Here is a 24,089-nt window from a genome sequence, read left to right as displayed (position 1 = left end):
AATTGTCATCTTGAGTTTTATCTACAAGGTGGACTGTTTCCTAGGTGATCCAAAACTGCTTGGTTCTGTTGCCAAAGTCTTAAGACTTCTAATCACACTTACTAATTTCTTGTAGATGCCTAAAGGTTTGGTGGGGGTGGGGAGTAGTTGGAGGTGATCATGGTATTGAGTTTTTCTTTCTAAATTCTATCCAGGTAACATGGCTTTAAGTGCTCTGTTAACACTACCTCTAAAGGAAGGAAAATGTGACTTTCTCTGTGAGTGAATGATTAACGAGTTCCTAGACACCCTGCCAGCTATTATGCTTCTAGCTTTGAGGTGGCAAACAAAACCTTTAGAATGCAGTGGGTTTGTCTGAGGGGTTGGGGGCTAGTGGGGGTGGGGGGATGCTAAAGGACAAAGGAAATTGGGAAAAAAAAACCAAAACTGTAAGGCAGGCCTCCTCCCATAACTTTATATTAGATATTGATACTATAAATCTTCATCTTAGAAGTCTTCCATCTCCCCTCTTGCTATACCCTTTCAAACACTAAACAGTAACCTGATAGAGCATAAAAGCTAAAAACGAAATGCTTGGCAAGGAAAGTAGTACATATAAATTTAAGAGTTAGGGAATGGGTGCACTCTTAGTCATCTACAAACCTGCTTTTAGACACAAGTCCAATTAGGTCAAAAATCTGCACAACCCAGAAGCAAACGCCTGTATACTTTCCTTGGTATCTGACTCAGTCCCCTAGGTGTGGAAATCTGCTCTTTGGTAGCTTTTGACTTCCTTCTTTTTTACACTTGTTTTATTTATTCTCTCTCTCACACACACACATACCTTTCCTGCTCTATCTCACCCCGACAGTGTAGTTATCATGCACTTTTTCCCACTCACATTAGAGTGCAACCTCCATGGGAACACAAACTCCATATTCCCAGGAGTACCTGGCACAGTATATGGCAGAGGTTCAAGCTAATTACTAAATTGAAAAGACATTCACAAGAATCCTCTTTTCTGAGGACACCCAGTATCCGGGAGAGAAAGAAACAAAACTTGATTGCATCATTGCCATGACTGTAGGAATGATGTCCACAATATATATGGTATTTTAAAACCGCCATATATCATTGAGGGTATTATCCAAGCCTTGTCAACCAGACAACTCCATCTTCCTGGACCCAAACAGGGCCAATCAGAATGTTTTCACTAGGATTTGACATGTAAGTCTTGGGAAAGGAAATTTCACTCTGAATCCAGGGGTATGAGATCAGGGCAGCCTGAGGAATGTGCATGGCCAGCCTGGTATAAAAGAAGCTGTACTGAGAATAAAACTAGTAAAGCAACAAGAGCCCTGACATTTTTTGAGTCCCTGGATCATGCTATGCCTGAAGTTGGTACCATCTCTGAGCCTCATGTGAACCATCAAATTCCTACAACTTGCATAAATGTCCTAAGAGATTATCCTACCAGCCTAAGTGTTGGAGAAGACTCTTGAGAGTCCCTTGGACTGCAAGGAGATCCAACCAGTCCATTCTAAAGGAGATCAGTCCTGGGTGTTCATTGGAAGGACTGATGCTAAAACTGAAATTCCAATACTTTGGCCACCCGATGTGAAGAGTTGACTCACTGGAAAAGACTCTGATGCTGGGAGGGATTGGGGGCAGGAGGAGAAGGGGACGACAGAGAATGAGATGGCTGGATGGCATCGCCGACTCTATGGACATGAGTTTGAGTGAACTCCGGGAGTTGGTGATGGACAGGGAGGCCTGGCGTGCTGCGATTCATGGGGTCGCAAAGAGTCGGACATGACTAAGCAACTGAACTGAACTGAAATACAGCTACTAGACAATGATCTCATTTGGCACTCTGTCAGTCTGCCTTGAAAGCTCTGCACTGCATCAACACTCTACTTCTTTGACTTACAAAGGTTAATTCATCCTGGGTTTGATCCCCAGGTCAGGAAGATCCCCTGGGGGAAAGCATAGCAACTCCAGTATTATTGCCTTAAGAATACCATGGACAGAGGAACTGGTGGACTACAGTCCATGGGGTCGCAGAGAGTTGGAGGGACTGAATCGACTTAGCACACACATACCTGTTCTGGGTGTGAACAGGACAGTAGGGAGTGTACCTGCTATATCCCAAATCCACTTACAAAGGGTAGAGAAGCAACTATCTTCAGGTACATTCTGCTGTTTACTAATCCAGGATTAATCCTGTCTTAGAATTCTAAGGTCAGGACATTATGGTGAGCAAGAAGAACCAGACGCTAAAGTAATTACCCTATGATTCATTCTTGGACCTCAGACAATGTTCCCAATTCTAATTCCTTCTCTATCCACTATAATAGTGAGGAGAGGTGCCCGTGGGTTACTAAACACCTTCAAGAAACACCTGAGGAAAGGCAGGTTATGACTTAAATGTGCATCCCCTATGTCATCAGGAAGATGTACACTGAATCCTCCAAGGCACTCAGGGCTCTGCCATGGACAACAGTCAAAAATGTCTATTACCCCTAGAGACTGCAAGCTCATCACTACGACACACTGTTGCATTCATATCCCTTAGCACCACCCCCATCCTGCCCTTCTGCAGGGTTCTAACAGTAAGCATCATATTTGCATTTTCCAGATCTTCAAAAGAGTTCTGGCGTATGCTGGAAGTAACAGCTGGTACAACCCTTATAGAGTACAGACTACACCCATCAAAATCATATATGCAATTTCCTTTAATCTAGCAATTCTGCTTTTAATATTTCTCCTCCAGATATATCCATATACTTGCAAACTGATAAACGTGCAATGTGCAAGTTTATTCTCTGCTGAGGTTTGTAATAACAAAACATTAGGGGAAAGTGTGTATCAATGTGGGATTAATAAAACAGATCATAGTCTACCCATCGGATACAGTATTATGCAGACATAAAACAGACAAGCAAACTCTGTATACTGATATGCACAATCACTAAGATACACTGCTAACAGTGCATTTAATGTTATTCCTTTTTAAAAGGAAAAAATAACCAATATATGTACTTGGCCAGCACATTCATTTAAAATAACCTCTGGAAGGACACAAAAGAAATTGGTAACACTAGCTGTTCCTGGGGAAAGGAACTAGATAGCTGGGGACAAAGGGATCCCCTTTTGCTCCTCTTAAATTTTACATCATGAATGTGCTGATTTATTCAAGAATAGGTAAAATACTTATTTATTTAAAATTTAATTTATTTTTGGTTGTGCTGGGTCTTCGTGGCTGCGTGAGGGTTTTAGTTGCAGACAGTGGGAGTTACTCTTCATTGGGGTACACGGGCTTCTCTTTGCAGTGGCTTCTCTTGTTGCAGTTCCTGGGCTCGTGGGGCCCGGGCTTAGTTGCTCCGAGGTATGTGGGATCAAACCTGTGTCCCCTATATCAGCAGATGGATTCTCAACCACTGGCCCTCCAGGGAAGTCCCTAAGATATTTAAATTGCTCCAAATGAATCTGTGACAATATCTTCATTCTCATGATAAAGGACAGCATGTGGGAATGTTGTGGAGCCCTACAAGCCTTACAATTAACTGGGAGGTACAGTTGGTCACAAGATGCATTAGAGATATTTATTTTGTATGCATGGAAGTTGTGCGAGCCATAGCTTGAAACTGTTACAAGGACTGCATCTCTACTGCACACCTCTTCTCACAGCCTCATGTGATTTGGTTTTTGTCAAAATCCAAAGAGAAGAAGGAGAATGGAGAAAATGCTCTTCCCCCAAATCATTCACAACTGAAATCAAAAGCAAGGTAGAATCTGAAGAACCAAACAAAGTATCTGGAGGGTAAGCAGAAAGCCAGTCTACTTCCAAATTCCATTCCAGGGTGATAATAAAGCCTCTTCAAACTGATTCCAGACTTAACTCAGCTGCTAGTGTCATCCCATAGTGTTCCAGGCACCCAAACTATTGTACACTCAGAGTAGAAAGAAAGAAAATGAAGTTGCTCAGTTGTGTCCGACTCTAGGTTCCACCATCCATGGGATTTTCCAGGCAAGAATACTGGAGTGGGTTGCCATTTCCTTCTCCAGGAGATCTTCCCAACCCAGGGACTGAACCCAGGTCTCCCACATGGTAGGCATTGTAGGCAGATGCTTTACTGTCTGAGCCACCAGGGAAGATCCTCAGAGTAGATCTCAACAAACTTGGCCCACTAGTTGGGGCTGGAGATAAAACTTTGAACACTAGTGGATAAACCTTTAATGTGGAAGGACCCAATTAGCTTAAGGGAAGGTTTAATTTTTTTGGTCTATGAAGGAACTTGGGTTCTAGAATTATACACAGGAACACTAGTTTATCATCCTTAGGCAAAAACTACATTCAAGTCCTTAACAACATTCTCAATGTCTCTCTCTTACCATTAAAGTAAATTAGAATTCGGCTTCAGGGTAACCTAGAACCACAACAGGGACACTGTTTCAATAACCTGAATGGCACCCCCTCTAGGCCAGAAACTCACTGTGAGGCTTTGTTTTAACATGTAAAACAAAATCTAGAGGCTTTATCAGCTTCACGTCCTCCAGCAAGATAAAGGATCTAGCACAGCAAAGGGGCTTCCCTGGTGACACAGTCAGTAGAGAATCTGCCTGCAATGCAGGAAACCCAGATTCGATCCCTGAGTCAGGAGAATCTCCTGGAGAAGGAAATGGCAAGCCACTCCAGTATTCTTGCCTGGGGAATCCCATGGACAGAGGAGTCTGGTGGGCTACAGCCCATAGGGTTGCAAGAGTTGGACACAAATTAACTACTAAACCACCATCACCACAGCAGAGTAAAGGAGTCTCAGAATTCTGGAATGCAAATAAAGTGTTCTAATTTAATAAAAATATATGTGGATAGTGTTGACCAATGAGTAATCTCTTCCTTCTTTTAAAGAGATATAATAATTACAGGCAGGAAGAGAGACTGAGAACCACATTTAGCTCTGCTATCAATCCACAGCACCCTTCCATCCTTACCTAAACTTCAAAATAAGAAATAAGAAAGAATTTTCTGTACCTGTAAGGCATAGATCAGTCTTCAGCCTTTGTGAAAATTGTTTTTTTTTCTTCAAGTTGAATGGCACAAAATAGCAACTGATCTATAAATACATGCAAATCTCATTTTTTCAGATTCATTCTAGCAAAAGAAGGAAGACATTACTTACGGGGTTGATTTATAGGAAGACTCTGGATACAGTCGCTTCTCGTTCACTTTACCATTGGAGGAGTAGGCCACCGGGCTGTCTACTCTCTCCACATAATCTGAGAGGGGAGGAGGCATGTCTTGAGCACCTGCAGAAACGTTTTTAACCTAAGAAAACAGTTCCAAGAGACTCAGTTATTACTTAGCCTGTAACTTAAAGGGGAAAGAAATGGAAGAAAAATATCATATAAAATTATCTAATGTTTATGGGGCTCATTAAATACTATTATCTGATGACCTTGTTATTATATAGTGTTAACAGTCAAACCAACACAGAAATGGTGCTATTGTTAGTTTAACAAATCCAGAATCAATTACAAAGAAGAAAAAAAAACCCAATTATCTGATTCTCATCCTGATGTGATTAGGCGGGATAATTATCCACCCCATCTTAGGAAGACTAATCTCATTCTATCTGGACAGTGAGAGTCACAGTGAGCATTTTCATTTCTAGCAAGTTCTAAGTAATGCTGCTGCTGCTGTCTGAGCAGCACTCTTGGAAAACCACTAATCCAGGGCAAAGAATACTGGTTCTTCTTAATCCATTCACCCTAAATAAGGCATTTTAAAACCACATTAAGAAGCCCAGGAGCTTCCCTGGTGGCTCAGTGCCTGCCAATGCAGGTTTGATCCCTGATCGGAGAAGATCCCACATGCTCCAGAGCAACTAAGCCTGGGTGTTAGTTGCCCATGCTTCCCAACAAGAGACAGCTAAAGAGTAGCCCACAACACTGAGAACTAGAGCAAGACAGTAGCCCCCACGCTCCCTAACTAGAGAAAAGCTTGAAAAGCAACAAAGACCCAGCACAAACAAAAATAAATAAAAATTTTTAAAAAGCCCGGACTGATTTTTGATTTATTCATAAAAGATGTTTATTCTCCCTCTACATTTTCAATGGCTCTATCACTAATAGCCTATACAGTATAGTCAAAGCATCACTGCCTTCTCTACTTTCCTTCCTATTCCACGCTGACATGTGAGTGAACCTGTCCTAAGAATTAATACACATTGGAGATCATGCCTTGTTAACATGAAAGGTTTCCCAGAGAACCTTTGGAAGAAAATCTATATATAATAATAATAGCCAATTAGAGTTTTAACATTGTCTATTAGATTCCATGCAGTAGATCTAAGACTTTAAATTTCACCTAAAAATCTTCACATATTAATTACTCTGCTATAAAAAATAACTGCGAAGCCCAGACAAGTCAGAGTTGTTTCAAGGTAAGGGAATACAACTAAGGTGGGAGGGGGGATAACTCAAAAAATTATTTCCATGAAAAAGGTCAATTTTTCAAAAACAGGGCTCATGGGACTCTTTTAGCTTGGTGATGAGAACAGCGGCATCCAATTGTTAATACCTCGGTTCACTCCAGATCTGCTGACTACAAGTTCTAGAAAGCCTCAATCACTTCATCTGCAAGACAAGGGGAAGCTACCTGCTTCATAAAGTTGTTCTGACAATTAGATGACAAGGTATCACAGCACGGGACCTTTGTGACCACAATAAAAACTCAGGAGATGCTGGATTCTGGAATCAAAGCTGTTGGAACTGAACAAAGAGTTTGTACATGTATTTGGAGGGGACAACAGACTTTTAATGGGTTATTTTGCTATGTAAGTCTTGGCAACGAGATTCAGCATCAACATAGTGTAGTCCCCTGCCACCCACACGCACATTACATCTTGCTGTCCACAAAGCACAGCATTAAAACCTGACCTGCTCCTTTCCTATCTCTGCTCTATCACCTGTCACAAGATATTTATTTATCCACCCCTTGAAGTACATAGAGGTATTAATTCTTGATTGTTTAGTATTCCCATGAGTCAGAGAGGAATGGAATCATTTCCTTCTGAAAGTGGAGTTTGGCAGCAACTGGGAAACCAGTGGGTGGATTACCAGGGAGTGTGCTCAGATCCCACCACGGGGGGTCGGGTGGGAACCATTCCTGGCGCCCACTGAATTCATGAGGACTCGACAGCATCACCAAGCTTCACAGGCAGAGGCCCAGACGAGTCGAAGGCGTGTTAGGTTTAAAAAGGCCTCCTTTCCTCAAAAACCCATTTAACTCTTCTCCAGGTTTCTTTCCTCTCTTCAAATTTAGCAGAGGGTGCAGAGCTCATGGATTTCCTACCAACTGTGGCAAACCGGAAACCAAAGCCTCCCCAGAGAGGCGTCTGGGTGTCCCTGCAGAGACTTCTCGCTGCCCAGGAGCGAACGGCCCTCCTCCTTTCTTCGCCGGCTAATCCTTAATTGGACTTCAAGTCCTGACTCACTCACTACCCATGGCAGTCGTGCCAGCACCTCCCGCGGCCTTCCCCACAGGCCCCGCTGGGAGAGGCCCCTCCCTGTCCTCCTGTCCGCCAGCACCTGGGCACACACACCTCCCACCACAGCACGTGTGTGATGAAGACAGACTGTTTATGCCCAAGTGTCTAATTTCAACAGGCAGCGGACCGCTCTTTAAGCCACCATCGTCTGCTTGCTTACAGCATGCCACATACTGAACTGAGGGATCATTTAGTAGGTACACCTTTACAGGTAAAGTGAGGGGGGTCCCTCTACCTGTAAAGTGGTCTTTATCTAACGCTCCATCTGTAAGCAGGTAAGTGAGGGGATCCCTGGAGGAAAAGAACCAGGACTAGATTTCCTGACGTAAGAGAGGCCATTTGTGATCTAAGCGTGGCCACAGATCTCAGTAATTAACCATCTTGAGGGAACCAAGGCATGCAGGAACAGAAAAAAGACGCTGAAAGGACAGTGCAGTGATAAAGCAGAGTTCTAGTTCCTCCTCAAAGGATACACAATGTATCTCTGAGCTTCTCCTAGTTCCTCCTCAAAGGATATGTAACATGTCTTTGAGGTTCGCATGAACTAAGGCTCCCAGCCAGGTGGAGGATGGAATGATGTCGACACTCCTGACTTCAATCAACTAAAGCTTGGACTCTGTCAACTTCTGCCCCATATTTCATACTGAATTCTCCTCTGCTCAAGCCCCTTCACAAATACACAGGTACCCTTTGCTTAAAACTTATTCTTAAAACTTCCTCAATTTCACTGTTCGGAAAGATGCTGCTTCGGCAAAGATCCCCAGTGTTCTCCTTACTTGCTGCAAGTAACAGTAAATTCTTCCTTCTCCCGATAGATGGCTTGGTTGTGTCTATTAGCTCAGGACCCACCAAAAGGGTGAACCCAGTTTTCAGGTGACAATACTAAGTACTCCCTGGAGTAGGAAGCAAGGGCTCAGGGTACCACGACAACGTCCCCAAGGACCCACACCTAGTAAACGGAAAAGTGGGATTTAACTACTTGAAAGCCTCAGCTTCAATCCACTGCCTCTCCCTGGACAGCTGTCTGCCCGCCTTCTTCTTTGGGTCTCCAAAGCCCAGGCCAGGACCTGGCGAAAAGCAGGAGGCTGGAGTCTGCTGCATAAAGGTTACCTCTGCTCTACTGCCTTATCAGATGAGCTGTTCTGGGCTGAACTCTTTTATCTCCTACTAGAGTCAGCAGAACTGCAGAGCCTGACCACTGACTTTACCCTCCAGTACAAGTCTTTTGTTCAACCTTTTTCATACATATGCACAAAAAATTTCAAGGCTGTGCTTGCTTTGGTGGAGCAATACTCTGGTAGCTGCAATGCAACAGACCAGGATTTGATCCCTGGGTCAGGAAGGTCCCCTGGAAAAGGGAATGGTGACCCACTCCAGTGTTCTTGCCCGGAGAATTCCATGGACAGAGGAGTCTAGTGGGCTGTAGTCCATGGGATCGAAAAGAGTCAGACAAGATTGAGTGACTAACACTTACTTACACTAAAATTAGAACAATACAGAGAAGATTATTAGCATGGCCCCTGGGCAAGGATGACATGCAAACATGTGATGTGATAAGTATTTCTGACAAAAATGCCCAGCCAGACTTGAAGACGAATAAGAAGTACCTTGTCCTTGAAAGAAGTTAAGTGTCTAGAGGCAGAGGCAAATGTGTTTGTAAAACAAGGAGTAAGGTCATTTTTTTTTTCCTTTTTATGCTTCACGTTTCCCTAAAGAAGTTTAAATATGACTTTTTCTCATGGTACCAACGCAAAGTGAGTATAAACCTCTGCTTTCAAAGGACAGAGGGAGGAGGAGGGGGAAGCCACCAGTATCAGTCATTATATGAGTCGTCAACCTGTGTGTCCCATGGTGAGAACAGGGATTTCCGAGACTCACTGTTATTATTGATAGGATCCCAAGCCAGCCCACAATGCCCACGAGAGGTAGCTAAAGTTGTGTAAACAAATAACAACAAAACAACCCAATCATTTTCATAGCTATAGTAAGTTTTTATAAAGATTTAGAACCTGAGAAAAATTTGGCTTAATTCTAAACAGCAAATGGTAAAGTTCCTCAAGGAACTTCAGAGCAGCTCTAAGAAATTAGGGGCAAAAGAAAGCAGGGTGAAAAAATTCCGCAAGATTTGTCTTCTACTAAGCACTGAGGGGAAAGAAAAGTTTGAGTCAAGCAAACGCCTGATTTGCTGCTGTGAGACTAAAAGGAGCCTTGGGCCTGAGGGTGATCCACCCCCAGGCTCTCTGGGAAGGTGGGGTGATGAGGGGAAAGGGTGTTGCCAGCCCAGAAATTCACAGGCAGCGCCCAGCTGGCCGGTCTTCACTAGGATCTGCCTGGAGAGTTCCTGGTCCAAGTGGCACCCCTACCGCACAGACAGATTTTTTTTCATATAAAAGGGAAAGACAAGACAGCAGAAGACACTCAAGATAGGCTGAGGCTGAGGCAGAAAAAGATCCCTAACCAGAGTCCCGAACAGGCACACTATAGAGGCTAAATTCCAAAAGGACAAGCACTCTCACCAACCATGTTTAGGAATAAGAGTTATTAACTTAAAATGACAGCAAGTTTTACTAGGAGTCATACCCCAATCAAGAAAGACATTTCTAAAATGTCAAAATGAAATAAATTCAAGTGAAATAATTTCAAAAGATCTTCATAAGAGGCAGTTATATCAAGGACAACATTTTATTCAGAATTTAATTATACTCATTAGAAGTGGTCTATGCCACTTGTGAAAAAAAATCTTTGTAACACGTAACATCTAACAGTCCTTGGAGAATTAATGCAAACATCCCACATCCCTGTGGGGTGCCAAGGGGGGGCCCACACAGGGTGGCTCAGCGCAGCTCTCCTCCCAGGACCTGTTGGCACTGAGCCTTCCTCCCCGGAACGAGGATGGAGCTGCCAAACCAGGCAGATCAACATTTCTGGTGCATGAGCAAGCCTCTCCACCTTGAAGTCAGGGATGGAACTGGTTGAAAAGGTCAAGGGAAAAAAAAAAAAAGGTCAAGAGTGTTTTAGATCAATTCTCTCCTCTAAAAGAAAGTTGGGAAAGAAACCTTTCCCGCCACACAAAGCATCTAGAATTAGTACAAGCAGAAAGGACCAACAACAGCCGTGCCCCACCTTGCTCTTGGCTCCATCTACAGTGTAAGCTGCTCACACAACACAAGAAGAGAGTCAGACTGGACCTGCCTCCCACTGATGCAGCCATCTGACAGAAGTCATCCAGCTCTAAGAAGGGGAGGAAAGCTCACATGCCAGGCAAAACCTGACCCCATTTGCTCCTCACCACTGCCCAGTAAGCTACAACTACCTGCACACTCAGAAGGGGAAATTCAGTCTCCGAGGTCCAGTTACCACGCTCCAGGTCACACAGAAGCTGACACGGTAGAGGGGGGTGTAAACCCGGTCCACCTGCCTCGCGAGCTCAGCTATTTCTGGCATAACAAATGATGCCTCGGTAATTTAAATATGGCACGAGGCACCCATCTCATCTGGGCACGGACTACTCCCTGTAAGAAAAGGCCATCCTCACAGCCTTACCTCCTCGCCACACCCAAATGAGATACAATGCGAATTCATTTTGAAGAGTCTTATTTGCCTACCAGACTATGGTTCTGGACACAAATGAATATGTGCCCCAGTCATCTCACCTTTGTTTACATCTCAGTGTAGGGACACCACCCTCAAAAACGGAAACAGGGGGGCTTTTCCTGCTTGGTAATTAAAGTGGAGAAATAAACCTGATGTCAGGGGGAGGAGCGCCTTCAGCTCCAGTTTTACAACCTGAGGTTTTGTACTCCAGTTTTACAATGTGAGGTCCACCTTCCCGGCCATGTGTCCTAGCACTACAAGTTTTCAAAACATGAAGTGGTCCAACTCATTTTTCCTGTTTTCTGATATTTTACATTCACAGATGCTCCCCCAACAAGAGCCTCTGGAAAGGCTCTGCCTCTGGAAAGTTCCCTCAGACTTTTCTCCACCCTCGGTGGCTTGAAGGCAAACGCTCCCAAATCCCACAAAGGACGAGATCATGGACCAGGCTTGAGAGTCTGATTGATTTACGTTGATCAGTTGGCCCTGGGGATTTAGCAAACACAAAGCTCCCCATCCAAACGCAGGCTGCCCATAGGTGACGCACACCAGCAAAGGGGAATTCTGAAGCTCTGAAAGAGTCAATGAATTGCTAGAGCTTTGGAAGGGGTGAGGTGGAGAAGCTTACACTCAGCGAGTGATCCCATTCGAGGCCTCTGGCTCTAGAAAGGGACAGCGTGGAGCAGACTGCGTTTTTACACTCGTGCGTCCTGTGCTGGCCTCCCCAGCAGCTGTGTCACAGGCATGGCACACCTTAGTTCTCTGAGCCGATGCCAGTCACCACCTGGCTTTCCAAACCCCCTTCGGCTTAATACAGCACTCCCTACAACCTCAGCGTTTTCTAAGTTTGCCCTGCCTGGAAGAGCCCATGTGCATACCTTAACTCAAAAACCTCCTGGGCTGGCAGCCTGGCTCCACGGAACAGTGTGGAGTATTCTCACAGTGTGGTCCCCAGACCAGCAGCATCAATGTCACCTAGGAACTCAGAGATGCAAGTTTTCAGGCCCCATTTCAGATCTGCTGCAGGAGAAACAGGGGTGGGTGGAGGGAGGTCTGAGAACCACCAACGGAGGGGGGTTTTCCCTATGTCACAGACAACTGCCCTGTTTAGACCATTATACTCAGAATTGACTCAATTATTGGAAATCTAGGAATCCCTGCTTTCAGAGCCCCAAAGACACTCAGCAGCTCCAGTACTGCTCACCTTGCATCACAACAGTCTACACCAGCTCCCCAGGAGATCCTGGACAGACAGGGCCTCTGTCCTCCACGCTGCTGGGTTCTGAAGGTCAGTCCCGAGATAGGACACTTGCACTCTCGTTCCATTTCACCCCACCTGAAGCCACAGATAACAGCAAAACCTCTGCCAGGGGGAGAACCCAGTATACCAATTGTCGGCGGCCCACAGAATTGCTTTCACGTTAAAGAACGCCTGAACTTACCGGTTGAAAATAAAAGTTATTCGAGTTTCTTCAGCTGTCGAACTCTGACTACCGCCACCGCCCCATCCCAGTCACCTGCTCCGCCTGGGTAGAAGGAGATGAGATGCAGAGCCTGCCTACACCTTTCAGAAAAACGTCTGTTCTTATCGCCTAGCAACCTTTCAAGTAAGAGGAAGAACAACAGTTTAACAACTGCAACCAACCATGAAATGTTATTTATATTTTGGGCATTCTCACCCAAGCTCCTTTATTCCATGCCATCACTGCAAATACAATTATTCCTCTAGCTAAAATTGATTGGGAATTACTAAATTATGTGTTGGCCCTCACCTAAGCCCTTTAATTGTTACAGGATCAGCATATTCTGTAGATGGAACTTCTATTTTCCCGATGTACACAGAAGAACCTACTAAATGAACAGGCAAAGTGATTATCTTCATCGGAGTCCAAGGAAACCAAAAACTAGCCAAGGTTGACTGTAAAGGACAGTGTTCAGGACTCTGCCTCTTCTCTACACTCAGCCAGATCCTCCTCACTAGCTGCACCTTAACAGGTAAGTACTGGGAACAACATTATAACAGTCCTGCGTCACAATGTCAAAGCCTTAGAAACTTCTAGAAATAAGGCTAAATATCACACTTGTTAACTTTTAGATTTAAGCATTTCCTACTTAAAAATAGGCTCATGTTTAACAACCTTCATTTACTACTTGGTAAGAATGGAGAAACAGTTTATGGGATGTTTTCTCCAAACATAGTCTGTTCTTGCTTCTGACATAAATCATGTGGCATAACAAGAAAATGTGCAACTTAGGAGACAGGCAGAAAACAACTCCCTGAAAACTGGCACGCTGATTTGTGGTAGAGAAAAGCACTTTACACACCTATTACCTCATTTTAATATTCATGCTATTAACTGAACTATTTCACCCAATTATACTGGCAAAGAAAATGGAGGCTCGGAGATCTGAGAGGCAAACATGCCAAAAAACACAAGTTATAAAGGCAAATGTCAGACTTATCCTGCTGGTAAGTATGCCAGGCTTGAGACAAATTAGTGAAGCCCTCTGCAAACCTCAGTGTCCCCTCGTGTAAGAAGAGTATCCCCACTGTAAAGACTGCACTTAGGATTATAAGAATAATGTATAGAGTGGCTACAAACTATAATGGTTATTTAGGAAATGGTAGTTCCTACCTTGCTTTTACTGTGACTTTTTAAAAAAAATTTGGGGCTGCACCATGCAGCATGCTTGGGATCTTAGCTTCCCAACCAGTGACTGAACCCATGACCCCTAGCCACTGGATCTCCAGGGCAGTAGCTACTGTGACTTTTTTTAAAAACTTTGTTGCCAAAATTAAGACAGTGGAGCTCATTCCCCATCAGCCTGAGTACTGCCCTGAAAAGAGCACCGAGAAAGCAGAGTCTAAACCTCTGGCCCCCGAGCATCGAGTCACCACCCAGTCTCCATTTACCGCCATGTCCACATCGCAGGTCTTCAGCTTCCTCTGTGTAAGCTCACTGAGACAGACTGGATGACCTAAGGTCCCAGGCTGCTCTTAGATTTTGTTTTCTTTTACTTTACCAAAGCGAAACCAAAAGTTATTCACAGGAGCACCTGAAAATGAAGTGCTTAACTTCTACTATTTTGCCAGAATACCGCAGGTATCAACTATCAACTAAAACTAATTTCAAGTACACACATCTTACAATCAGTTCTTTTTTTTTTTTTTTCTATACTGTCTGATATTTATTAGTACTTGGATCAGAGAAACCCAAAGTACACCGTAATGCAGGGGTTCTAGAATTCCAGGCAGTCCTGTGGACTGTAGACTGCAAAGCTCCAGCTTGTCACACTGAAGCAGGTCTGCCCAGGAAATAAACCTACAGCTGGATCAGCAAAGACTGTAAGAGAAGAACTCTATTCTAACTGGGCCTTGTCGGTGAGAGATACTGATATAGAGAACAGAAGGAAGAGTTGGTGATGTCATCTTCATCAGGAAAACTGTACAGTTCCATGATTTGGGTGATGTCAAATGCATCAGAGTACAAAGCAGGAACTGAGGCCACTAGCCTCTCCAGTTGAGGATCCTGCATTTGGACATCACTTGTAGGAATCTCCATGATCATAGAGTCCCCTGCCCAGGGGAAAGGGTCTAAGGGCTGAGGTGAGAGGGAGTTATAGGAATCTGAAACTGCAAGGAGAAAAGAATGAGGGCTGGTTGATGCTGTGGGCACATCCTTGGCTGGAAGGACCTGGCTTGGCGGCTTTAGTGATTGCTGCTCTTGCTGCTGCTACTTCTTCATTTTGAACCGCCGGTTCCTGAACCAAATCTTTACTGTTGACTCCGGTAGATTGAGTTTTAAAGCAAGTTCTCTCTGGAGGTTTTTATCTGGAAACATGTTGCACCTAAACAAAGCCTCCAACTCCTTATACTGTGTGTGGGTGAACGAGGTGCGTTCATGACTCTTCTTCCATTTTGCTTTCACTGTCGAAGGCCTGGGTTTGATCCCTGGTTGGGGAGTTAAGATTCCACACATCATAGGTCGTGATGAAAAAAATCTGGCACCAGCTGGTATCTGTGAATCATCCTGGAAGTTCATGCTAGAATCATCCATGTAGACAAAAGGGTCTGGCTGGGGATTCTCTTGGACTATTTTGTTCATCAGGGATGCTGACATCTGTCATGAATTCCCTTGGAGTGCCCATTTTCAAGACGATTTATGTGCCTCTTTATGCAGTTCCTTAAGTGTCCAATCAGTTCTTTAATATTTACTGTAGGTGTGCGCTTTTCCAAAGCCAGATCCCAAGTTCTAAGAATTTACAGAAAATGAAGATGTATGTACTGATATTTATATTTATGACCTTTGAAAATGCAGGTGGGGGGAGAGAGATTTGAACACAAAGATTAACATGTACCGCTCTTATTCACGGGTGTAAGGGTATCAGCCCCTCCAGCCCGGCTCCAGCACCCATGGCTGAACAGTCTGTGTACCAGCAGTCTCACTGTGCTGCTAGGACACAGCTCCTCAGACCACAGTCCCCTGTCCTGTGCGAGACCAGGCTGGAAGGGACAGAAAGGGATCTGAGCAGTCTGGCACCCTCCAGGAAGAGCCAACAAATCCTGAGGGGTGCTGCGGTGAGGCAGAGGCCAGCAGAGTACTAAGGGGCACTGGGGTGAAGCAGGCACATTCAAAGCTTCTCAGAAACTCATCTGCAGCTACTCAAGTCTCGCTTTGCATTTAAACCTGGTCAGATGACAATGACACAGCCATAAAAAATAAAAGGGCAATTACAATTAATCCATGTAGAGCAGGGACTTCCCCGGTGGACTAGTGGCTAAGACTCCGAGCTCCCAGTGCAGGGGGCCTGGGTTCCATCCCTGGTCAGAGAACTAGATCCCATATGCTGCAACTAAGAGTTCACATGCCCTACTAAAGATCCCACGTGCTGCAGCTAAGACCCAGCGCATCAAGTAAGAAAAATAAAATTAGTAAATATTAAAAAAAAAAATCCATGTAGCATACATTCAGGTAGTAAGTATCATCTACAGAGTGGTTTCCGTAGAAACCATCTCCCCATTCCACACAGTAACTGTGGCAACTGCCACAAGCCAGATGCTGTGCGAAGGGCCCTGTCCCGGGCACAGTGCTTAGTGTGAGAATGGCCACCTGACCCAGGCCCCCTCTCCCGGTCAGTCTCAGGTGAGGCACTGATATGAAAAACTCAAGAGTTCTAAGTAGCTGCTTTCTGCTCGCCTTCTACGTGAGAAAATGAAGCCTACCAGGAGGAGGGAATCGAGATGAAAAAGCAGATCCCGGTATCTTGAAGTCCTGACTCTAGCTGTTCCTGATACACAGCCACGTTCTTGCCTCTGTGGCTAAGTTGTTTCAGCCCTTTCTAGGTTTCATAAATCACCATCTGAAATGTTGCAGATAAATTCCTTTTTATCTCTCCTAATTTAAGCTCTGTTTTGTCAACTATAACTGGTACTCATGCAACTCATGCAAAATTCTTTTCTGCACAATCAGCCATTTTCCTTTCACTCTCCCTGTAAGGCAGACAGCCATATTTTATTGGTCTCCTTCAATTTCCCATAGGCTTCTCACACTGGTCTTGAGAGGCAGACCAAATAATACAGCCAATTTCATAGGTAAGAAAACTGAGGATCAGAAAGGCTAATCTGTTTACCAAAGGTGCTGGAATCAGGACTCAAACCCAGAGCTTCAGGGTCCACCATTGTCCCTCTACCAGGAATCGTCTCCAAACGAGGCTTCCCTGACATACACATAGGTTAAAAGAACAGAACTGATCTTAAGAGTCACAGTGAAAGCAGGGAAGCTGGAATTCAAACCCTGGTATTTTACCTCCCTGATACACAGCTTCTAGGTAGAGAGGCCAGCACACACAGCAAGAGTGGAGGAAAGGGGAAGACTACCAGTCCCGCAGGGCTGTTCACCTGAGACCAAATAGAAGGTGTCCTCTAAAGCACTGCTGCCCTGCAGGGCTGGGAAGCACACTGAGGGCACCGGCAAGGAGTCTGCTCAGCGTGAGAACATCGGAGGATATCTACTCTGATCATAGTGGAACCACCCGTTCCATTCCTAGCACCGAGAAGCACTTCAGCCATGCAATCAAGACAACAGAAACGGAAAGGAACGCATTGTGGTCTTTTCTCATGAAAGTAGGGGAGGCACTCCAGGACAGGTCACCTCTGGGAGCAGGCAGGAGCGGGTGGGTAGGAGAGCGAAAAACATGGGCTAATGTAACTGAGACCTAGTAATGTAGGATGTATGGCAGGAGGATGGGTGAAGTTCATGATGAAACAAATCAACAAATACAACAAGAAGGTTATGAATGGACCAAAGACGACAAGGTCATGAACAAAGAATGGGGAAAAATCAATTTCTATGCACTTGAGTCCAATTAAAGAGAGAGAATATATAATCATTAAAGCTTTCCCTAAAAGCACTTTAACTCCAATACTTTGGCCACCTCATGCGAAGAGTTGACTCACTGGAAAAGACCCTGATGCTGGGAGGGATTGGGGGCAGGAGGAGAAAGGGACGACAGAGGATGAGATGGCTGGATGGCATCACCAACTCAATGGACATGAGTTTGAGTGAACTCCAGGAGTTGGTGATGGACAGGGAGGCCTGGAATGCTGTGATTCACAGAGTCGCAAAGAGTCGGACACGACTGAGCGACTGAACTGAACTGAAAAGCACTTTGGCATGGAAATGCTCAGTTGGGGCTCCAATCCTGGTTTTGTCACATTACGTGAGCCCAGGCACATAGTGGGGGAAGGAGAAGGTGGGATGAATGGAGAGACTGACATTGAAACACACGGATGGCCCGTGGGAATTTGCTGTATGACTCAGGGAGCCCACAGACACACACTGCTCTGTGACTACCTAGACGGGTGGGATCGGGTGGGAAGTGGGAGGGAGGTTCCGGAGGGAGGAGATGTGTGAGTGTGCCTATGGCTGATTCATGTTGATGTGTGGCAGAAGCCAGCACAATACTGTAGAAGAGTTGTCCTCCAGTTAAAAATAAATTTTAAAAAAATGCTTTCTGTTTATATAATAGCAAAGTTACCCTCAACATCAATTTTCTCCATTTTCAAAAAACATTACACATAGTTACTAAGAAAATGACTTTATTATTACATAATTATTCTGGTCAAAAATTGGAAAAAACCTAATACACAACAATACAGATTGGTCAAATACATCTCTCCAGCAGAATGTTACTAGAAAAGGTGTGTAGAACCAGAATTTCACACATTGCTGATGGCTGTATAAACTGGTACATCTCCTTTGAAGGGCAATTTCTCACTATCTATCAAAATTACAGACGTGTGTGTATATATACCCCTTAACTCAGTAATACTATAGGAAAGTCAGCCTACAGAAGTATATACATGGACAAACATGTTTACAAGGCATATACCAAGCTTTCTTTTTTTTTAAATCCTATCATTGTCTGTAACATTAAACAACAAATGCACCCACGACGAGAATGATTAATAAACCACGGTCCATCCACACCACGAAGAGGCTATCAAGTGTTGCGGAAAGATCACCAAGGCGCACTGTAGGAGACGGGGACGACAGAGGATGAGACGGCTGGATGGCATCACCGACTCGATGGGCATGAGTCTGAGTGAACTCCAGGAGTTGGTGATGGACAGGGAGGCCTGGCGTGCTGTGATTCATGGGGTCACATGAATGGTCCAGGGGTTAAGAATCCGCCTGCCAATGCAGGGGACATGGGTCTGATCCCTGATCCAGGAAGATCCCACACGCTGTGGGGCAACTAAGCCCACCTGCCACAGCTACTGACCCTGCCTGCTGCAAGCAGACAAAGCCTAAGAGCAGCAACAGAGGCCCAGCTCAGCCGAAAATAAATGAATAAATAAATAATACGACTTCATAAAACAAGACCCTGTTGGGAATTCCCTGGTGGGCCAGGGGTTAAGAATCTGCCATGCAATACAGAGGACTCGGGTTTGATCCCCGGTCAAAGAACTACGGTCCCACATGCTGCAGAGCAAATAAGCCCACACAGCACAACCAGAGAGTCCAGGTGGCACCGTGAAGACCCTACACAGCTGAATAAATAAATATTTTATTTTTTAAAAACACACACACTGTAAAGCAAAAGGGTGAGGTGCAGACAGAATGGTGTGATCAGCATGTTAACGTCTGCATAAAAAAGCAGGGAGTGTATTTTTCTTTGATTTTATTTTCAGGAAATAAAGCACTGAAAGGAATTATAAGAAACTAAGAAGAGCACTGAGGAGCGTGGGAGAGGGTGGGAAAGACAGCCGGAAACAGACAAACGGAAACACAAGGATGGGAGGCAGACGGCCCCATTTTCTGGTTTTCTGTTTTTGTTTTTGAAAAATTATAATTCTGGCCATGGATTTTTTAAAAAAGGAGTAATTGGAAAGCTTTTATCTCGCCAAAACATACAAAAATAAAAAGAACCACACCAACCAATGCAGCAACATAAATGAGCCTCACAGCATCATGTTGAGTAGACACAAAAGCACACAGTACATAATTCCATGTATGTGAAGTTTAAGAACAGGCGAATCTAACTGATAGGAGAGAAATAAGACGAGTCATCACCCCCTAGGGGATACTGACGAAGAGGCATGAGGAAACCTACACTGGAAGGTACTGTATCTTGATTTAGGTGCTGATTACAAATGGGCTTGTATGTGCAAAACTTCACCAAGCCATAAAATTAAATTTAGTGTACTTAATGTCCTTTATTCTATGTGTATATGGATATATGTATTACACTTCAGTAAAAGTTTTTAACAGTATCAAAACTGTTTTTGAGGAGGGGACTTCCCTGGCAGTACAGCGGTTAAGACTTAATCTTCCAATGCAAGGGGCAGGGGTTCAAATCCCTGGTCAGGGAGCTAAGATCCACATGCCTCGAGAAAAAATCAAACATAAAACAGAAGTAATATTGTAATAAAGTCAATATAGACTTTAAACATGGTCTACACTAAAAAAAAAAAAATCTTAAAAAAATGTTTGAGGAATATTTAATGATGTGATAAAAAAACCTCTAAGAGCAAGTTAAAAAAAGTAGAATTTAAAACTGATAAGGACATTAATCATACTTCTGAATTAGAATAAGCAATAGGAGAGGAAAAGGATTAAAGAAAATACACCAAAAAGGTAAATCTGGATGGCAGAATTTTCATACTTCACAGTATCTGAAAAATTATTCACAGTTACCAATCAGATAAATAATCATATATATACACTTTTTAATTCAGAAAAAGTAACAATCTGGGGTTTGAGGACATAATAGAAAAAAATTAAGATTTAGAAGTTTAACTAACAGAACCTTTAAGCATTTAAAATACAACAATGTTGGCACAAATTTAACTGACTACAAAACATCCAGTGTGCAAACATGGCCTGTTTATTTTTACAAAGTACAAGATATCCAGAAAAGGGAGGGGAAAAAAAAACCCTAAGATTCCTAAGAAGGCAGAGAAACTATTGTGGTGACTGAGAGACAGTAAATTAGCAAGTTGCAGGTTTTCTCACAGATAATACAAATGGGCTGAAACCTGCTTAAAAAACTCTGAAGGCTCAGTTGTTGAGCTGATGATGCTTTGCTCTCTTAACCTAAAGATTTAAAAAATCTTTAAAGGCAGTAAGATTTTATAATGAATGTCTAGACATAGCCCAATGTGTAGAGAAGGAGTAAACAAATATTCAGCAGGTAATTGTTCCTTCAGTAAGTTTAGTAAGATGCCCACTCCAACCCCAAACAACCCATTATTAGGATTTTATATGTATATACATATATATATATATATGCTGTTTTGTGCTCAACCATGTCCAACTCTTTGCAATCCAATGGACTGTAGCCCACCAGGCTCCTCAGTCCATTGGATTTCCCAGGCAAGAATACTGGAATGGGTTGCCATTTCCTTCTCCAGGGGATCTTCCTGACCCAGGGATCGAACTCACATATCTTGTAACTCCTGCATTGGTAGCTGGATTATTTACCACTGCAACACCTGAGAAGCCCTTATATATGTCTTCAGTTCAGTTCAGTCATTCAGTCGTGTCCAACTCTTTGCGACCCCATGAATCACAGCACGCCAGGCCTTCCTGTCCATCACCAACTCCTGGAGTTTACCCAAACTCATGTCCATCGAGTCAATGATGACATCCAGCCCTCTCATCCTCTGTCGTCCCCTTCTCCTCCTGCCCCCAATCCCTCCCAGCATCAGGGTCTTTTCAAATGAATCAATTCTTCGCATGAGGTGGCCAAAGTATTGGAGTTTCAGCTTTAGCATCAGTCCTTCCAATGAAAACCCAGGACTGATCTCCCTCAGAATGGACTGGCTGGATCTCCTTGCAGTCCAAGGGACTCTCAAGAGTCTTCTCCAGCACCACAGTTCAAAAGCATCAATTCTTCGGTGATTAGCTTTCTTCACAGTCCAACTTTCACGTCCATACATGACCGCAGGAAAAACCATAGCCTTGACTAGATGGACCTTTGTTGGTAAAGTAATATCTCTGCTTTTGAATATGCTATCAAGGTTGGTCATAACTTTCCTTCCAAGGAGTAAGCGTTTTTCAATTTCATGGCTGCAATCACCACCTGCAGTGATTTTGGAGCCCCAAAAAATAAAGTCTGACACTGTTTCCACTGTTTTTCCATCTATTTGCCATGAAGTGAGGGGACCAGATGCCATGATCTTCGTTTTGTGAATGTTGAGCTTTAAGCCAACTTTTTCACTCTCCTCTTTCACTTTTATCGAGAGGCTTTTTAGTTCCTCTTCGGTTTCTGCCATAAGGGTGGTGTCATTTGCATATCTGAGGTTACTGATATTTCTCCCGGCAATCTTGATTCCAGCTTGTGCTTCTTCCAGCCCAGCGTTCCTCATGATGTACTCTGCATATAAGTTAAATAAGCAGGGTGACAATATACAGCCTTGACGTACTCCTTTTCCTATTTGGAACCAGTCTGTTATTCCATGTCCAGTTCTAACTGTTGCTTCCTGACCTGCATACAGGTTTCTCAAGACTTACCCATAATTAGAATTCAAATTTTAATTCTCACTTAGTACAAGTTATTAATTTAGATTCTCTTCCATTATTTCAAGTGGAGGTTATTTTTATGATATTAATTTTCAATAACCAAAAAGAAAAAATACTAATCCACCCCACTGTCAGGCACTTTAGATGCAGCATCAAACATTTCCACTTGGGCAGCTATGTTATTGGAGTGAAACCCACTAGAGCAGAATTATTGCATAAGAGTGGAGAAAAGAGAGTATGCATCTGGTTGTGGAAGTAAACTCAGGCAAAAATGAAAATGAGGGGTTGAGTTCAGCAAAGCACACCTGAGCAGGTGAGGGGAGAGAGGAAAATGGAAGGAAAAACACAATACCTGTAGCTTAAACCAGGAGCTTATTTCAAATAGCCTTTCTTAGACACTTCAGTTGGGAAAACAACGGAAAAGGAGGAATTTAAGTGATTAAGTTTTGCATGAAACATTAGTGTGTTCAAAGTCTCACGTCTGCTATTCAACAGATGATTATCTACTTTCATATGACGAAACATTTATTACTATAGACAAACTATGAAGTTCACGTGAAACAATCTATAGGCTAGCTATCAAATTTCTAGAGATTCAGTGAGGAAGCATTATAAAAATAATGCCTTTTTAAAAATTAAAAGTCCCTTCACTTCATCATCACCACCTCCTTAAGTTACTATGGCTATCTCTGTCAAATTATCAAAAGCACCTAGAACTGATTAAACTTTCACGACAGTAAAGTCAGATGAGAAGTCAAAGTTCCCTGGGACTGTAATATCTCTGGCCCTGGTCTCTCCTGAGTCACTTTTTAGGCTCTCGAAACCTTAAGTAAACAAATCCAACAGCCAGTGAAAACTGACACACCCAGAAACTCGCAGCGAAACCTTGACTTCACAGTTCACAACAGACTGTCCTATTCCCTCTACAGGTGGCTTTGCCTGGAGCTAAAGGTCAGAAGAAAACAATCCCCAACACCCTCACATGTCATGGGGGGAAAAATGAGAAAAACAAGCAGCAGGCTTCCAGGAGAGGTCAGGAACACAGGCATCCATATACCACACCTTTTGATTTTCCTGACTGCTTTGTCTTAGCACCTCTGCTAGGAAAACTTCATCTACATTCCTAAATTTCTTCAAATATCAGGTGCACAGCATGCAAGAGCTAGGAGCCTTCCAGATGATCAATATCTCCACCCCCAACCTGACCAGCAGGATGCACCCTCAACCCGCTCTGCTCCGCTCCCACTGGCCAAAACCAACCTATCCTGGAACCAGAATCCAGGAGTCTCAACTACCCTTCATGGCAAGAAACCAATCTGCCCAAAGAAACCAAGGAAGGCAGTTTTTGAGGCTGCTCTCTCAAGAACATCATAACATAGTATTTCCAAGAAACAAAGCTTGGAACATCCCTAAAAACAGGTTAGTTAGCTATCGGTGTTACTGACCAGGGGTCTTGGCCTCCTTAACTAAAAAAAAAAGAAAAAAGATCACAGACCAGACAAGACATTCAGGCAAGACTTTACTGGGGCCCTTCCTACAGCAGAGGGAGCAAGAACAAACAACTGGTTCCCCTGCTTGCCTGATTCTTGAGGGAGTGGTGGGCTTAGTCTTCAAATGGAGTGAGGGTAGGGTGTATCCCAGGGTCAGGTCAGAGGGGTTGCCAAGGTGGTGCTGTATGCAGGGGCCTGTGCAATACCCTGCTTTTGCTCCCAACCTTCTGCTTTTGCTCCAGGCTCTTCAAAAATAGCAGTTGGGTTTTTGGTCTCTTTGTATCCATTGTCCAGAATCTGCCCCAACTGTGCATGCATGCAGTTACTTTTACTCCCAGATAATGTGATGCATGGGGTTGCAAAGAGTCAGACACGACTGAGCGACTGAATTGAACTGAACTGGTATTTTGTTGCTCCAGGAGAGGTGTGTCCTGGTGCAAACACTG

General features: G+C 43.8%; 1 protein-coding gene, 1 non-coding gene and 1 pseudogene across 5 annotated transcripts in view; 1 reads left to right on the top strand and 2 right to left on the bottom strand.

The window, feature by feature from the left end:
• OCLN (occludin) overlaps nt 1-24,089 on the bottom strand; it is a 51,334-nt gene that overhangs the window by 12,030 nt on the left and 15,215 nt on the right. For all 4 annotated transcript variants that reach the window (XM_055421896.2, XM_055421899.2, XM_055421900.2 and 1 more), the window contains exon 5: nt 5,163-5,308. In XM_055421896.2, coding sequence (XP_055277871.1) covers nt 5,163-5,308 — 146 coding nt within the window. The remainder of the gene's footprint in view (nt 1-5,162; nt 5,309-24,089) is intronic.
• On the bottom strand, nt 5,317-23,817 carry LOC148775007 (arginine-fifty homeobox pseudogene; annotated as a pseudogene).
• On the top strand, nt 8,992-9,097 carry LOC129553447 (U6 spliceosomal RNA). The gene has a single exon (XR_008685470.1). It is a non-coding gene; the product is annotated as a U6 spliceosomal RNA (small nuclear RNA).

Source organism: Moschus berezovskii, chromosome 18 (genome assembly GCF_049115385.1).
Source record: "Moschus berezovskii isolate FMDL1 chromosome 18, NW_MosBer_1.0, whole genome shotgun sequence".
NCBI lineage: Eukaryota > Metazoa > Chordata > Mammalia > Artiodactyla > Moschidae > Moschus > Moschus berezovskii.
The sequence above is the reverse complement of the archived record's forward strand: the minus strand, read 5'-3'. Positions and strand labels throughout refer to the sequence as shown.